This window comes from Perca fluviatilis, chromosome 7 (genome assembly GCF_010015445.1).
Source record: "Perca fluviatilis chromosome 7, GENO_Pfluv_1.0, whole genome shotgun sequence".
NCBI lineage: Eukaryota > Metazoa > Chordata > Actinopteri > Perciformes > Percidae > Perca > Perca fluviatilis.
In genome coordinates, this window is record NC_053118.1 from 3,326,962 (window position 1) to 3,344,535 (window position 17,574).

Genomic DNA, 17,574 nt, shown 5'->3' on the forward strand with positions numbered 1-17,574 from the left:
CAGTCTGAATCCTGCTGATCATGTCTCGAGAGGACAGACTGTTGAAGCGTTCTTGAATAATGAAAGCTGGCTTTCAGGACCAAGTTTCCTGCTCTGTGCACAAGACCAATGGCCCAAGAATCCAGATCCTGGAATGCTGGACATTGACGACTCAGAGGTTAAAAAGGTAGTTCATGCGCATGTTATTCAGACGCAAGACCCCAAAGATGAAATGGAACAGTTGATGACCTACTACTCATCCTGGACAAAACTTAAACGCGCTGTGGCATGGTTTCTGAAATTTAAAGATTTGCTTAAGGAACTGAAAGCAAAGAGAAAGGAATCAAACTCACACGGAGAAAACAGAATTAATCAGTTCAAGAAAGAATACAAAGGAACACACCTAACCTGTGAAGGTTTGAATGAAGCAGAAGGAGAGATCGTGAAATACTGTCAAAAACAAAGTTTCAACGAAGACTTGACTATGTTAAAGAAACATCAAAGGGTAAAGAAAAGTAGTTCTCTCTACAAGCTGAACCCTGTACTTCAAAACGGAGTTATCAGAGTTGGTGGGAGGCTGAGCGGCAGCTATGCCAGAGGATTCCAAGCAGCAAGCAATCTTGTCAAAAGATTCACACATCACAATGCTTGTGCTGAAGCACATTCACGATGTTACAGCTCATGCCGGGAGAAATCACATGTTGGCACAACTCGTCAAAGATTCTGGATTCCCCGAGCAAACGGGCGCTATTAGAAGGTTTTTGTCCAGGTGCATCAGCTGTAAGAAACTACCGCGAACGGCTGGTAGGCAACTCATGGCTGATCTACCAAGATGCAGAGTCCTGCCTGACAGTCCTCCATTCACAAGAGTCGCTTGACTACTTTGGTCCGTTTCTGGTGAAAAGAGGAAGAGGGAAAATAAAGAGATACGGTGTCATCTTTACATGTCTTGCCATACGAGCCGTACATCTAGAAGTTGCATCTTCCCTTGACACTGATGCATGCCTCAATGCAATTAGAAGATTTATTGCAAGAAGAGGACAAGTCAAAGAGATGTACTCTGATAATGGAACTAACTTCAGGTTGGCTGACACTGAGTTAAAGAAATCAATAAAAGAATGGAACACCAGTAAGATAAGAAAGAACTTGCAAGAAGGGAGTTCAGTGGCACTTCAATCCGCCAGCAGGTTCTCACCATGGAGGAAGCTGGGAGGCGGCTGATCCGTTCAGTGAGGAAAAATTCTGAACATCACAGTGAAGGAACAGCTTTTGGATGAAGAAGGTCTCCATACCTTGCTGTGTGAAGCTGAGGCCATCATAAACAGCAGGCCAATCACCGAGGTATCTTCGGATCTCAACGATTTGGAGGCCTTAACGTCCCAACCACCTGTTGCTACTAAAGGTCAAGCCTGAGTTACCCCCTGGAGTGTTCGCAAGGATGACCAGTATGCTAACCGCAGATGGAGGCAAATCCAGTACCCCTGGACGTCTTCTGGAAACGCTGGTGTAAAGAATATCTTATGCAGCTCCAAAGAACGTCAACGATGGTCCACTCCTGGAAGAAATTTCTGTGTTGGCGATGTAGTGCTGATTGTGGATGATACATCGCCCAGAAATTCATGGCCACTTGGAAGAATTGTGGAGATTTTTCCTGACAAGAAAGGTTTCGTTCGTCAAGTCAAAATCAAGACTAAGAGCAACGAGCTTTGTCGCCTATAACAAAGCTATGTCTTCTTCAAGGGTCTGAGGACAATGTATAAACTGTTCCAAAGGAAAGACCCTATTTCGGACAGGGCGAAGACCAAGAAGATTTCTTTAGTTAGTTAGCATGTAGGCTCCTTTTAATTTAAGTTTTGAGTAATTGTTTCAAGGACATTGATAACAATTAGGGGCCGGTAATGTAGTAGCCTAAATGCAGCTAACTGATAAATGATTTTAATTTATGTGTTAAATGGTAATTTTCATTGTTCATTTATTTTGAGGAAATTAGGGGTAATATTTTTAGTTAATATTTACAGTAATGCAAGGAATTGTTTAATTATCTAAAATGTTCGTGGATAATTCAGAGTGCATTTATATTACATTGGTGATATTTTGGAAATATTGCATTGTTACTTTTAACCGTATACACCTTTAATTACATTGAATACTCGTAGCGTGAAGTAAAAGTAAGAAAAAAGGGGTTATCCGAGTGGTCAGTCAGGCACACGGATAGAGTGGAGCCTCACAGTTTTTGACCTTCTCTTTCTATTTTTCCCTTTTGCCGTTAATAATCATTTTTATTTTTTGTACTACTGCTGTACTGAAGTTTATGTTGCTAACCGAGTAAACGGATATATTTTTTCTACGAGTGGTTTCGTGGATTTATTGATGTGGATTCGGAGGCAAAGGGAGTGAACAAAGCATCAAGCTAGGGCTTTACTCAGTGGAAATCTACACTAACTAAAATAATTTTTGGGTATATTTATCTCAAGAAATGTTATAGAAAAATGTCTGACAAAATACTCCAGAGAAGGTAGTTGTACTGCAACAAAAACTTGTGTAAAAACAAATATATACAGTACACACACACATATACATACATACAGTGCCTTGCGAAAGTATTCGGCCCCCTTGAACGTTTCGACCTTTTGCCACATTTCAGGCCTCAAACATAAAGATATAAAACTGTAATTTTTTGTGAAGAATCAACAACAAGTGGGTCCCAATTATGAAGTGGAACGAAATTCATTGGCTATTTCAAACTTTTTTAACAAATAAAAAACTGAAAAAGTGGGGTGCAAAATTATTCAGCCTCTTTACTTTCAGTGCAGCAAACTCTCTCCAGAAGTTCAGTGAGGATCTCTGAATGATCCAATGTTGACCTAAATGACTAATGATGATAAATAGAATCCAGCTGTGTGTAATCAAGTCTCCGTATAAATGCACCTGCTCTGTGATAGTCTCAGAGGTCCGTGTAAAGCGCAGAGAGCATCATGAAGAACAAGGAACACACCAGGCAGGTCCGAGATACTGTTGTGGAGAAGTTTAAAGCCGGATTTGGATACAAAAAGATTTCCCAAGATTTAAACATCCCAAGGAGCACTGTGCAAGCGATAATATTGAAATGGAAGGAGTATCAGACCACTACAAATCTACGAAGACCCGGCCGTCCCTCTAAACTTTCAGCTCATACAATGAGAAGACTGATCAGAGATGCAGCCAAGAGGCCCATGATCACTCTGGATGAACTGCAGAGATCTACAGCTGAGGTGGGAGACTCTGTCCATAGGACAACAATCAGGTGCAATACTGCACAAATCTGGCCTTTATGGAAGAGTGGCAAGAAGAAAGCCATTTCTTAAAGATATCCATAAAAATTTCGTTTAAAGTTTGCCAAAAGCCACCTGGGAGACACACCAAACATGTGGAAGAAGGTGCTGTGGTCAGATGAAACCAAAATCGAACTTTTGGCAACAATGCAAAACGTTATGTTTGGCGTAAAAGCAACACAGCTCATCACCCTGAACACACCATCCCCACTGTCAAACATGGTGGTGGCAGCATCATGGTTTGGGCCTGCTTTTCTTCAGCAGGGACAGGGAAGATGGTTAAAATTGATGGGAAGATGGATGGAGCCAAATACAGGACCATTCTGGAAGAAAACCTGATGGAGTCTGCAAAAGACCTGAGACTGGGACGGAGATTTGTCTTCCAACAAGACAATGATCCAAAACATAAAGCAAAATCTACAATGGAATGGTTCACAAATAAACATATCCAGGTGTTAGAATGGCCAAGTCAAAGTCCAGACCTGAATCCAATCTAGAATCTGTTTTTAAGAACTGAAAACTGCTGTTCACAAACGCTCTCCATCCAACTTCACTGAGCTCGAGCTGTTTTGCAAGGAGGAATGGGCAAAAATGTCAGTCTCTCGATGTGCAAAACTGATAAGAGACATACCCCAAGCGACTTACAGCTGTAATCGCAGCAAAAGGTGGCGCTACAAAGTATTAACTTAAGGGGGCTGAATAATTTTGCCGCCCAATATTTCAGTTTTTATTTGTTTAAAAGGTTTGAAATATCCAATAAATTCGTTCCACTTCATGATTGTGTCCCACTTGTTGTTGATTCTTCACAAAAAATTACAGTTTTATATCTTTATGTTTGAGGCCTGAAATGTGACAAAAGGTCGAAAAGTTCAAGGGGGCCGAATACTTTCGCAAGGCACTGTACATACACACACATATATACATATATATATATACATATATATATATACATATACATATATACATATATATATATATATACATATACATATATACATATATATATATATACATATATATATACATATACATATATATATATATATATATATATACATATATATATATATATATATATATATATATATACATATATATATATACATATATATATATACATATATATATATACACATATATATATATATATATATATATATATATATATATATACTCATCTCTCAATTTGTGCATGTATAGGTACTGAGCATGTGTGTGTGTAATTCAGACCTATGTGTAATAACAACAGAGTGAAAACATTGGAATTTCCCCTTACGGGATTAATAAATTATACATTATAATAATAAAGTATACATTATTATTATTATTATTATTATTATTATTATTAGAACAAAATAAAATCAATCACATTCATTCATAATGAACACATCCACAATGTTAATTTTCACACAGACAATCTCAGCTCTGTATTAATAATGTGAATAATGGAAAAACACATTAAATACAAATTGTCTAGCTCTTGTTTACTTTTCTGGGTGGGGTTACTGTTCCCTTATATGCAGTTTGTGTACAATTACCATTGTGGCAGTAGTTGAAAGTTTGAATCCTTTAGTTATCCAGACCAAAACCCCAAACTCACCTACAGCATCTTTAGCTAGTGCTGTTACACAACACACAATCCCAAGGGGTAATTTTTAGGGCCCGAGTGCCGACAGCGGCGAAGGCCCTATTGAAACTGAAGGAATTATTATTATTTTGTTTGGTATTTGTTCTGCTGTCACTCCAAGGCACTGCGTGTGAAACAATCTTGTGCAGGTTCCACACTGAATCCACACATATTGTATATTAAAGGTTTTTCACCAAAATATTCCCCAAAATGATGTGCCTATTTTTAAAATTAAATTAAGTGCTATAGTACAACCAGCAGGGGGCTTTGTATGTGTAGAGTGATTTGGGAAGCACTAGAATCAATAAGAGTGAAACTATTGAATTATTTTTCCAAAATAAATATATTATAAATAGGCTGAGCCAGCTGTCCAAAAATGTGTGGGTGTAGTATGTTGCTAGGGAGACCATAGATGTGTGGAGTGATTTTGGAAGAGCCAGACTCAATAGCATTGACGGTATTGAATTTTTTCACAATAAAAATAGGCTGAGCCAGATTCTCAAAAAGTGGCGGGTGTAGTAAGTTCAGAGGGAGACATTACATGTGTGGAGTGATTTTGGAAGAGCTCGACTCAATAGCATTGACGGTATTGAATGTTTCCCCAATACAAATATATTATAAATAGGGTGAGCCAGATTTTCAAAACTTAGCGGTGTAGTATGTTCAGAGGGAGACACTACATGGGTGGAGTGATTTTGGAAGATCTAGACTCAATAGCATTGACGGTATTGAGATTTTTCACAATAAAAATATATTGTAAATAGGCTGAGCCAGATTTTCAAAACTTAGCGGGCGTAGTATGTTCAGAGGGAGGCCATAGATGTGTGGAGTGATTTTGGAAGAGCTAGACTCAATAGCATTGACGGCATTGAAATTTTTCCCAATAAAAATTCATTAAAAATAGGCTGAGCCAGATTTAAAAAAAAAAAAAAAAAAAAAGCGGGTGTAGTATGTTCAGAGGGAGGCCCTAGATGTGTGGAGTAAATCTGGAAGCACTAAACTCAATAACATTGAAGCTGTTGAATTTTATCTTTGTATCCATTTTCGGTTTTGCAGACGGTCTTTGTAGACGGTCCCTAGACGCTCGGCTGAAAGCATAACGCTCACAGGGATGCATTGTATTTATCCACATATGCAGACGGTTCTCTCGGATAAAAACCGGGTTGTAGCTTGTTGTCTACCTTCCTACGGTTAGATAGAGCTGCCTATTGTGTAAGTAACACGTTTCATCTAAGATTTATTGAACCGCAAACCCGCAAATCTGCCAATTTCTGTGTAACTTTACAGTAACGTTAGAGCAGGTGTGCACGTCCTGTCGTCCAAACTAGCTACAGCAGCAGTTGGAGCTATGGTAACGTTCTGTGGTGGAAAATACACATAATAAAAATGCATATTAACGCACATTTAGCTAAGGAATATTAAAATTGTAAACAAGTTACTGCCGTTATAATTTCAGTGTGAGAGAGGGGAACAGCGCAATAGCTAACGTTACCTAGCTAGGTGAGGTGGTTTCAGCTAGCGTACATGACACTTAGCTAGCTAGCTATAGTGTTTAAAAAAAAAAGCTGATATAAAAGCTTACCGTTATAGGATATAGACCAGCAACTGTCATTCAATCATGTGTCTGGTTTGCGGAGTAAAAACGGATGACAACGTCAATAATATGACCAGCTAGCTAACGTTAGTAACGTTAGCAGGTTGTTTTAAATGATAACGTTAGAGATGCAGGGCCCGGCTCCGATGTCACCCGTTCATACAAGTCAGGTCCCTTAACAAGAAGGCTTTAGAAGCAGACAATATGTAATTCTACTCTCCATAGTATTACTTCTCGGAGTGTTGTCCCTCAGTGTATAAAGAAAGAGTGATGAGCGCATCAGTAGCTTCCAGTGCCAAAGATACAAAGCCAAAGGATTGACAGCTCCCAGACTGCACTGCAGATTAGCTGTACGTCCAACCCATAGACATGGACGTCTTCCGCCTCTCGGCTGTGTCAAGTCACCCACTGTCACACAAACGAGTCTCGGAAATGATGTGCTTTTCTTCCAAATAAAAGCTGAATATTAGCCACATTCGATCAAATTCAACTCTGACTTTAGCAATTTACGTCCCTATATTTTAGTATATGTTATTGTTTAGTATTTTAGTATATGTTATTGTTTTGTATTATAATATTAAAGTTACCTAGGATTTAACTGTTCAGCTGTAGCAAATAGCCTATACTCTTGCCTCCAATCTCTAAGGACATGTATTACATTCTTATAGCCTACATTACACATTCAAATGGTTTTGGTCAAAATTATAATAACAACAACAACAACAACAACAACAAATAATAATAATAATAATAATAATAATAATAATAATAATAATAATAATGGTAATACTCTACTACTCCTACTACTACTACTACTAAATAATAATAATAATAATAATACAAATAATTCTAATTAAAATAATAATAATAACACTGCAACAAAGTACTTTTACACTAATTTTGTTTCAGTCACTCCTGGGCAACAAAGGCCTTAGAACCCAGCCCACCAGAGGCCCAAAACTCTCAAGTTCTCTGAATGTCAGTTGTTTATTTGAAATACTTGTTAATTTGCACAACTAAAGTCAAATAATCAACTAAGGCAGGTCCTGTGTTAATGGCTAATCTTGGGGTTATGTTTTGTAGAGGGACCGTGGAAAAAAAGCTATCTATAGGACATTTATTAGGCCTATTTCAGTTGTGCTCACATGGTGCGCAGAGAAACTCATTGTTGGAACAATGTGTTTCTCTGATAATGCTGCAGCATTATGACTGAAAGTGAACGTAAACATTTGTTAGACCAGATACTTATGATAATGTAATATAATAATATAATGAATCAGATAACTAGTTGGTCACTTGTGGAATTAACCAAGAATCAAAACTACTAGTAGAACATTTAGGAGATAACAATTTATGAACAAAAGGTCCGATTGTCATATTCATAAGTGGGGTCCATCATAAATACCCTTCTCATGAAATACTCCTGTAATACTATTTTTTTGCAAATGTCACTTTATCATCACCCCCTCATTTATATGTTGAAAACTGCAAAATGCAATTAACCTTTCTTCTACACAGTAGAATTCAAATATTATGGAGGTCAAGTGCGCAAAGGCTCAAACACAAAACACGTATCAGTCCTTTTCAATTGATGTAAGCATACCATGTAAAAAATGGATGTTTAACCCCTTTTTTATTTTGAAATGCCTGACCGGATGCTCTTCTCTTACTATGGCATACTTGACCTCAGTGGTATCGTCATGCTGCATGGCTGCAGACAAGTACCAACCTCTGGATTCTACTAGCTAGCTAACGTTTGCTAATTCAGATAGATGTGCTTTTATGTTTGTCTTACTTTAGATGTAATGCTGCTATCCAGTGTCACCTAGCCACACTGAGTTTTGATTGGTGCATGATTTCTTTCTTTCTTTTTTATATTATTTTTGAATAGTGAGCTGACTTAATGGCAGACTTGGATATGCCTGCCAAAACACATGGAGTTGGAGTCTTCTTAGAGCTGAGAAAAAGGCTTCAGACGGGACTGCTTATTGTCGGGTAATTCTTTTTGATAGAAAGCTAGCGAGCTAAACAGTTATTTGGGTAACATTATTCCATTTATTGGCAAGTTTACAATGCAAGCTAGGCTAGCTAAGAGCATAAGCTAACTTAGCCCAATACATGTGAGCTAAGGCTGCACTTTAATCACCTAGCAAGCTAACGTTACAACCCAGAGATGAGTAGCCTATATTGGTTTATGTTGTGTGTAACGTTAGATGGTGTTTCAGTGACCTAGTCACAACTGAAGTGACTAGGTCACATTCACTTGTTTGAATTTCGCCACTTAGTTTCATGACCCTTTTGTTGAACTCTGCAGTAGTTAGCAATAACAAAGATGTACCCCCCCCCCCCCACCGCTAGTCATTTCCTCAAAACTAGCTGCTCTCTGGTCTCAATAAGTTGGAGCCTATTCGTTGTAACAACCTTAATAAATATATATATATATATATATATATATATATATATATATATATATATATATATATATATATATTATTTTGTCTATCTTGACACTTTCATTTTTCAAGAAATGTCACAAATGTGAAAAATAAGTTTAAATACTATGGTTTCTGCTTATTACATCATTGTTACATTATGTAGAAGAGTATCAAATAGGTTTTGCATATTGTTACTTGCGTAGTGTTTATCAATGGTAAAACTAACTTGCATTTAATTACAGTATAGCGACAAAGCTCTGAGTCAGAGTGGATGTGGATGTAGTACACATACAGCATCACTAGATGGTGTTACTGAGATTTGACAGAAAGTGAAATCAGCCCTGGTCCTCTCCTCTCTCCCAAAGCGCTGGATTTACACTGGACTCTGTACACCACTACTGCAAAGTGAGAGAATCCTAATTCTTACTACATATTACTACATGTTGTACACAAACCAAGGGCTAAAAGATATGTGAAAACTATGAGAGCAAAAGTTCAACATTTCTCACAAAAGGAGATGAAGTAAGAAGCCAACAAGCAGCCACAAATAGGACTTTACACAGTCAATATTTCTAGTGGTGTAAGAAAAAGAAGAACAAAAAAGTAGAAAACTTAAGTCCAGCCCTATAACCAGAGGTACTGCTCAGCCTGCATCCACTTATCTTTTTTAGCTGAAGCAGTGCTTCTCTCAGCTGGTGGTGTTCATTATTCACTACTTCCTTCAGCTGAGACCACAGCAGCCAGGCCCAGCTGGTGCTTCTGATTGGACTGTATAAGTAGTAGTATTAATAATAGCTCTTTACTTTAGTAGGCCCAAAATGTTGGAGCAGTCATTGGACTCTTTATTTTTATATTTTGTATATGTATATATCCACCGGAGTACTTCACAGAGAAAACAAGAGACTTTGTTCTGCACCATGGACTGGACATAAATATATATTTATTTATGACATATTAACATATATATATTTATTAGAGCCTGATCGATAAAGGATTTTTAAGGCCGATATCGATACAAATATTTGGTGATTAAAAAATCCAATATTCTGATATATATATATATATATATATATATATAAAGAAACGCATAACAAAATAACAGATTTCCCTAACATTAGTTATTTGAGTCCTCACTGAAATAATATGATAATGCAGTTTAAAAATAATGTTTTATTGTCACAACAGAACAGAGGAACATCAAAATATATTAAAGTTCTGATAAATAAAATTTATAAAAATACAAACTTGAGATATGAAACTTAAAGGGTTAAACACGAGTGTAGCCAACAGGGCCGTTGTAGAGCGCCCTCTGGTGGACAGACTATGCAACGCCATCACTCACAACATGGTTGAAGGGGGTTTCGTCCATTTTTATTTTATTTTTTAAATATTCATTTATCGCCATTATAAATGCCGATACTGATAGTTTGGAAAATGCCTAATATCGGCCCGCCCATATATAAATCGGGCTCTAATAGATATGTGTATATACATATATATATGTATATATGTGTTGTGTGTGTGTGTGTGTGTGTGTGTGTGTATATATATTATATATATATATTTATATTTATATTTGGCGGGCCGATATTAGGCATTTTCTATATATATATATATATATATATATATATATATATATATATATATATATATATAATGTAGAGCGAGCCAGTCATTATTGTGAATTAGAACCCTGACAGGGTGATGGAGGACCCTGCCGTGATTCAGCTTCAAAGATTCAGCCTCCGCAGTCGAGAGCTTATATACTTTAACACTCAAGTGCTGTCAGTTAAACGCGTTATAAACGCAAACCCATTTTAACGGCGTCAATTATTTTATCGCGAGATTAACGTTCTTTTTGGCCTAGCAAACTTTGTAGTTTTTTCACATGCTGTTGCAACAACTAGTAACGTTAGAAAAACTACAACACCACACCGGATCTAGCTAGACCAGAAACAAAACAGGCACGCCGCACACACTGGTTTGGACTTGCGAGCCGGTCAAAGAGTAGTAGGCTAACGTTACGTTTTGAGTCGATGGCGAGCGCAAGATGCCAAAATAGATGCCAATAAGAGTCTGAATGGAAACTTTACTTTTAAAAAGTTTTCGAAAGGGACAGTAGTTTCACGCATGCACAGCCTGTATGACACAGAGAAAGCAGCCCAACTGGGACTGCTGCAAACGCTGTCTCATTAACCGGTGATCACTGGACGTCAGTGAGTAATCAAAATTATTCAGAAGTTACTGCACACTATATTGACTATTTATATCAGCATACGGTTTTAGGACTGTGTTGTTTGTATCGGGGTTTTTTTTGACTGTTTTTGTCATTTGGGACATTGTTCACCCCCTTTTCTGTCCAGGAGAATTGTTACATTCCTTAACGTAAAACGTAAACGTAAGGTTACAAATGTCCTGCTGTGGCATCTGGTTTTTGGACCATTTTGTTTGTACTGTATAAGCAAGGTGTTAGTGTTACATCTCAGTTAGGGTAGGTACTTGGAGGAATTGTGCAATAATGACAGATTCACACATTTTTCTTTTGTTTACAGTAAATAAATAATAAACAATTACAAATCTTAAAGTCAAGTTCATAGAGTAACTTTCTTTGCATTCATTTGATTCCCAATTAAGTTACACTGGTAAGAATTGCTTTCCATTGTTAATATTTACTTAAAAACAGTTCTGAAATGCCAAATAATAGAATTTTATTCATGTGATAAAACATGCGATTAATTGTGATTATAGAAATTTGGAGATTAATCGCGATAAAAAAATAGTTTGACAGCATATATACATATATATATATATATATATATATATATATATACACACACACACGCACAGAGTACAGGCCAAAAGTTTGGACACACATTCTCATTCAATGTGTTTCCTTTATTTTCATGACTATTTACATTGTAGATTCTCACTGAAGGCATCAAAACTATGAATGAGAAGGTGTGTTGTTAAGTACATAATTCCATATGTGTTCATTCATAGTTTTGATGCCTTCAGTGAGAATCTACAATGTAAATAGTCATGAAAATAAAGGAAACACATTGAATGAGAAGGTGTGTCCAAACTTTTGGCCTGTACTGTATGTATGTTTCTTTTGGAGAGCTAAGAAGACCGATATCACTCTCATGTCTGCTTGGTCAATATAAGGCTTATAAAAGCTAAGAAGATTTAAAAAAAACAATCAGCCTACCAGCACCTATAAAGCTCACACATTAACATGTTATATCTTGGTATGTTTAATCTGTGCAAAATCCAAATCCTATGGGTGACACGTTGGTGTTTTCCAGGGGTTATGTGTGGGCCCTTTTCTTGCCTGGGAGCAGTGACTTAGAGCCGAGAGGTTGCTGAGTCTCTGGAGTCTCATGGTGAGCGCAGACTGCATGTGGCTGGATAGGGGTTTCCCAGTTTCCAATCTTTAAGATAAGCTAAGCTAGTTTCACATTTACCCTACAGATATTAGAGGTAGGGCTGGGCAATTTATCGATATTATATCGATATATGAGGCTAGATATCATCTTAAATTTGGGATATCGTAATATCCTAAGTGTGTCTTAAGTGTTGTCTTTTCCTGGTTTTAAAGGCTGCATTACAGTAATGTAATTTTCCGAACACACCAGGCTGTTCTAGCTGTTCCATTATTTGCCTTTACCCACATAGTTATATCAACATAACTGATGATTATTTATCAAAAATCTAATTGTGTGCATATTTTGTGAAAGCACCAATTGTCAATCCTACAACATTGCCGCAATATCGATATCGGGCTATTTGATTTTCTCTATCTTCCAGCTCAAATGAGAGGTATTGATCGTCTTACCTAAATCTTAGCTATGAAACAAATGAAACGTATTTGTGCTATTGCTATTTCCTGTGTGTGTACCTTTTTAAACCTGTGTGTGGGTGTGTGTAAAGCGTGTTCTCGCATCTGCTCTGCAGGAAAGCTGTGGCCAGTAGTCCGGCAGATGTGGTCGTGACAGGGGGAGATTCCTCTCTCCACATCCGGACTCCCCGAGGCGAGCTGAGCCTGACTCTGCCGGCAGGAGTCACCTTGGAGCAGGGATCCTGTGTTCCGACACCTGCGGGGGAGTCCTGTGGAGAGGAGCTGCATTTCAGGCTGCGCATCAGCGTCACGCCAAGCGCAGATGAAGGTAATGTCCAGGGCAGCTACGGAAACTCATTTTTTTGGTAGCTATTTAGAGCTTGCTGTCTATTCTGAATTCATTGGACTGAGTCACTTGGTCATCTGAGACAGTGAAGGTGGAAATTTTGTTCACAGGGTCCCTAATGGCCCACTAGCAAATGATCATCAGAGCAATGAGAATAGTCCCTTTTTAAGTTTTGGTTTGATATCATCAAAAGTGTACCCCAGAGTCATTGCATAATATCCCCAAACTCCCATTTTTTTATGTCACTACCAGCGCAACAAGAAGTTATAGCTAAGGACAGTCCTCAACAAATCCAATGTTAATCAGATTAATTGCTCACTTACTATCCAAGCCACATTCACAACCCAGTATTTTTTCTGAATCTGTGCTCTGTTGTAGGGCTGCTCGATTATGGACAAAAATCATAATGACAATTATTTTGGTCAATCAGGACTATTTAACACAATTACTCATAGACTTCTGGAAAGATGTCGCATTTATTGAACTTACCAAAAAAAAACAGTGAAACAAATCAACAGTGAAAACACCTTGGATTGTGAAATTTCCCTTATACTTTTCAGTTTGAACATTTCGAATCCCCCTTCAGAACACAAGACAAAAATAAAAGTTTACCTGCTAAATGTAATGTGCAAAATAATCGTTTTTCTCGATTGCATTGTTTTTGTGATCGTTAGGAGCCGAAATCACGATCAAAATTAGATTAATTAATTGATTAATTAATAAAAGTACAAGGTTTCTACCCTTTCACCAAATCGGGCTAATTTCTTTCTTTGCCTTTTTTGCCCTCCTTAGAGGCCTCCGACAGCGTGGTGGAGACGCTCCGGGCTAAAGAGACGTATTGCTTCCACTGCCAGGGCTGCATGACCCGGCTGCTGGAGGACAGGTGAGGAGCAGACGGACGAGCATCAGTGGAAATTAGGGCTTTGACTCCGAACTTCGTTATTCGAATATCATTCGAATATTAAAAAAAATAATGATATTCGAACGAATATTAGCCAGCCCTTAATATTCGAACCTGTTATGGGCATTATTTTTTGTAAATGCGTTTGCTTGTAAACGTTGTTTTCAGTTCAGATTCCGAGGCTTTTTCACGCATTTCAAAATGTAACTACACGTCGCGGCGACGCACGTCTCTCGGCCGTGGCTCGGTAGCGGTGCATTCCCCCCTAATTCTCAAAGAAGGCAGGCTGGCCCAGGGCCAGGGCAGACCAGGCCAGGGCCAGACCAGGGCCAGGCCAGACCAGGGCCAGGGCAGACCAGACCAGGGCCAGGCCAGACCAGGGTCAGGCCAGCTCAGTGGCGTCTTTCTCCCGTCGCGTTCCGCTGTCTCTCCTACCTACACCGGCGCCGCCCCCTGTCCCTTCTCCCCTTCCTCCCTGCTGCTCAGTGCTGCTGCACATGAGGAGAGCACAGAGGGGGCTGCTCCTCACTAACACAACAGAAGAGAGAGGAGACTGTTTCGCGCGCTACAGGAGAGAAATACGTAGCGTGCGTCGCTGGACAATACTGGCGACTCCTTTTTATTTTACAGAAAGTTGCTTTCTTTTCTACAGAAAGTCGCCAGATTTGTCGCTAGTCGCTTTTAGATCGAAAAGGGCTAAGTTGCCAACACCGCCCACACACACACACACACACACACACACACACAACACACACACTGGCTCGACGCACACACCAGCACACGAGTATGAACATCAGACCACTTACGTAGGCTACGGTGAAAGCTCCGAACTTCCTGTCGAAAGCACACTGTTTGTGTTTAATCCAGGGTCTGACTTTTAATTTTTTTAAGGCATTTAATGGTCAAAATATTATTAATAAATATTCGAATATATTCGAATATTAATATTAATATACAAACGAACTTCGAATATGTTTTTATTTACACCATCCTCCGCAGGAAGAGGAGCAGGTGTTTATTGATGGTGTGAGCCAGCGGTTGAAGCGATCTGTCTGTGAAAGAAAAAAGTTGATGGATGGTGCCGGAGCGGAGTCCACAGTTGTCAGCCTGACTGGGTTAGAGTTATAGAGCCAGTGTGACGTAAAAAGGTCTGCGCTACCCATTCAAAAACAATTTAGTTTCTTACCTTGAGGGGGTTCAGCCAGACTGTGGTATTCTCAGCTTGTAGCTTTCTCTGGTCAGCAATGTGACACGCCGAAAATTGCAATAGCTGCATTACCAAGACCGTTGGCCTCTGGCGGTGTTTCTCAGCAATAACCCACTAAAAGTTGCCAAAAACTTATTTCTTGCTTTCAACGAGGGCTGGGGAAAGTAAAAATGTCAGGAGAAGTGCTCGGAGCGGGAGTAAAGGTTATGATTTCAACAACATTATGCATCATTATGCCTTGTAGCAGTATATTCCATTATATGGCTGATCAAAGATATTAATGCTGCCGGTGACTGCAACCGTCACAAAGTACCCTCTGAACATTTTCTTTGAGTGCATACTAAGTGCTTTACTGGAATAGATCAAACAAGCATTGTATTAAAGCTGCACTAATCAATATTTTTATATTAACAATGGGTCAAGTGACTACACCTAGTGGGAAAGTGGTCGCTAGTAGTGACTGCTCCACAGTCAATTATTGCTAAACTCTGCAGTTGCCCTCTGTTCTGCTGAGCTTTTTAGCATATATCAACACATTGTTTTGGGTTTAGGGCCCAAAATGTTTTAGTTCAGTCCCATGGCTCTCATCAACCCAGTTTCAGTTAAGAAACTAATACACTTATTTTTAAATACTTATGTATGGTTTGTATTCTGATCTTCTCTGGCCCTCTGTGCTTATCTAGATAACAGCTCTCACTGCAGCAAGAACCAAATGATGTGATTTACAAAAATCACTGGACAATGCTAGAAAGAAAACCTGTAATTGTGTTTAGTTTTTTCCTCCTTCTTCTTCAGAGTGTTTAAGCGAGTTCTCCCTCTCCCTAATGGCAACTGGAACGCCATCGTGGACGACTGGTGTTGCCACCCCGATCCGTTCGCTAACAGGAAGCTGCTGCCCCGAGCCGAGGACTGTTTACTGGGCGACACCTTCCTCCTCCTAGCCAGAGATGGCGGCTGTGAACAGACCCTCGCTGAGGAAGTGAGCTCTGTTGGCTCAGAGGACAGTCAAGATTCCAAGGTGAGGGATCTGCAGAGGAAAACAACTAGTCTGCTCCTTTTAGAAATACGTAAGACAAATCATTTAAACCAGCATTCCATAGTTTTGGAATACCTTGAAAAACCAAGGATTTTTGAGATGTGTTGAAGATAAAAGAATGGTTGCTATGGTTGGCCATCCGATTATAAATAAGAATTATGTCAATAAACAAACATCCTCTCTAGCTGCACTGAGGGAGGAAGTGAGGAAAGCACACAGTTTGTTTTGATAAAAGGCACAAATTGGATCCATATTCGTATCATACCACCACACACAACACACACACACACACACACACACACACACAGACACACAGGGCTGGGTATCCTTCAACAATTTGCGAACCGGTTCTTAAATGATACTTTTTTCGAAACCAATTTTATAAAAGTCTCTGTGTAACGTAGAGTTTTTCCTGCGTGTCTCTATGACGTGTAACGTTAGATAGCCAATCACAAGCAGTATTGGATCACGGTAGAGGCATGCTGCGTGCTTATTGGCTCACGGACACTGATGAGATTTACTCCTTAGGTATTGAAATTGGGTATTGAATGTCGAGGCATTTTTCGATACGCACACACACACACACACACAAACACACACACTTGTCAGACAGCTGCATCAGCAAAGTCAAATTCTAGCCCTCTGCAGATGACGATTGATCTCCCTACTCTTTTATTAGCCATTCTCTGCACGAGTGCAAGACTGAAAGTGAGGCAGATAGAAAGAGAAGCAGATAGAAAGAGCGGGAGACAAAAACTGTAACAGTCTGCATGCCATATATCTCTCTCTCTGTTTCCCCTCCTCTTCTGCCTTCCATCCTGGTCATAGTGGCTATTGATTGTGGTTTTTTATTTTTTTTTTAACCTGTGTCACGTACAGAAAACGTGCCGCCGACTGGCACTCGTCTCCTGCAAGAGCTGTTCATTAGTGCTGGGAGAGGCCGTCGCACCAGGTATACATCACTCTGTACTGTAGATTCTAATCATCATTTTTAACTGCGTTTATGAGCCTTTCTTTCTTGTATCTTACAGAGAGCCTGAAACTGTACATCACACAGGTGGTGGTGGAACCCGCTGTGGGAGACAGAATGCCAGAGGCTTCACTTAACAGGCAGGTTTTTATCTGGACTTCTAGTGGGGACAATTAGGAAACTGTAGCTGTTAAAGCACATTCTTTCATAGGGGAATTACGGAAGCCCTGAGAGGCAAAAAAACCCAAACAATTTGGTCATCCATTTTCTTAGTCTGATCTAAATAGTTTTCTCTTACTTCAGACTTAAGAATAGCTGAGAAAAAAAGCT

General features: G+C 39.0%; 2 protein-coding genes across 3 annotated transcripts in view; one reads left to right on the plus strand and one right to left on the minus strand.

Annotated features, from left to right (window-relative positions):
- dop1a (DOP1 leucine zipper like protein A) overlaps positions 1 to 6,891 on the minus strand; it is a 63,088-nt gene extending 56,197 nt beyond the window's left edge. Inside the window, exon 1 of the mRNA XM_039805131.1 lies at positions 6,500 to 6,891. The gene's annotated coding sequence lies outside the window, so the exon portion shown is untranslated. The remainder of the gene's footprint in view (positions 1 to 6,499) is intronic.
- The window catches only part of ube3d (ubiquitin protein ligase E3D), a 34,083-nt gene continuing 22,515 nt past the window's right edge, over positions 6,007 to 17,574 (plus strand). Inside the window, exons 1-7 of one of the 2 annotated variants that reach the window (XM_039804944.1) lie at positions 6,007 to 6,129; positions 8,403 to 8,506; positions 12,901 to 13,112; positions 13,923 to 14,013; positions 16,034 to 16,256; positions 17,154 to 17,226; positions 17,306 to 17,384. In XM_039804944.1, coding sequence (XP_039660878.1) covers positions 8,415 to 8,506; positions 12,901 to 13,112; positions 13,923 to 14,013; positions 16,034 to 16,256; positions 17,154 to 17,226; positions 17,306 to 17,384 — 770 coding nt within the window. In that variant the 5' untranslated portion in view covers positions 6,007 to 6,129; positions 8,403 to 8,414. Of the gene's footprint in view, positions 6,130 to 8,213; positions 8,233 to 8,402; positions 8,507 to 12,900; positions 13,113 to 13,922; positions 14,014 to 16,033; positions 16,257 to 17,153; positions 17,227 to 17,305; positions 17,385 to 17,574 lie in introns of those variants that run through there. The other variant, XM_039804946.1, reaches the window with a different exon arrangement.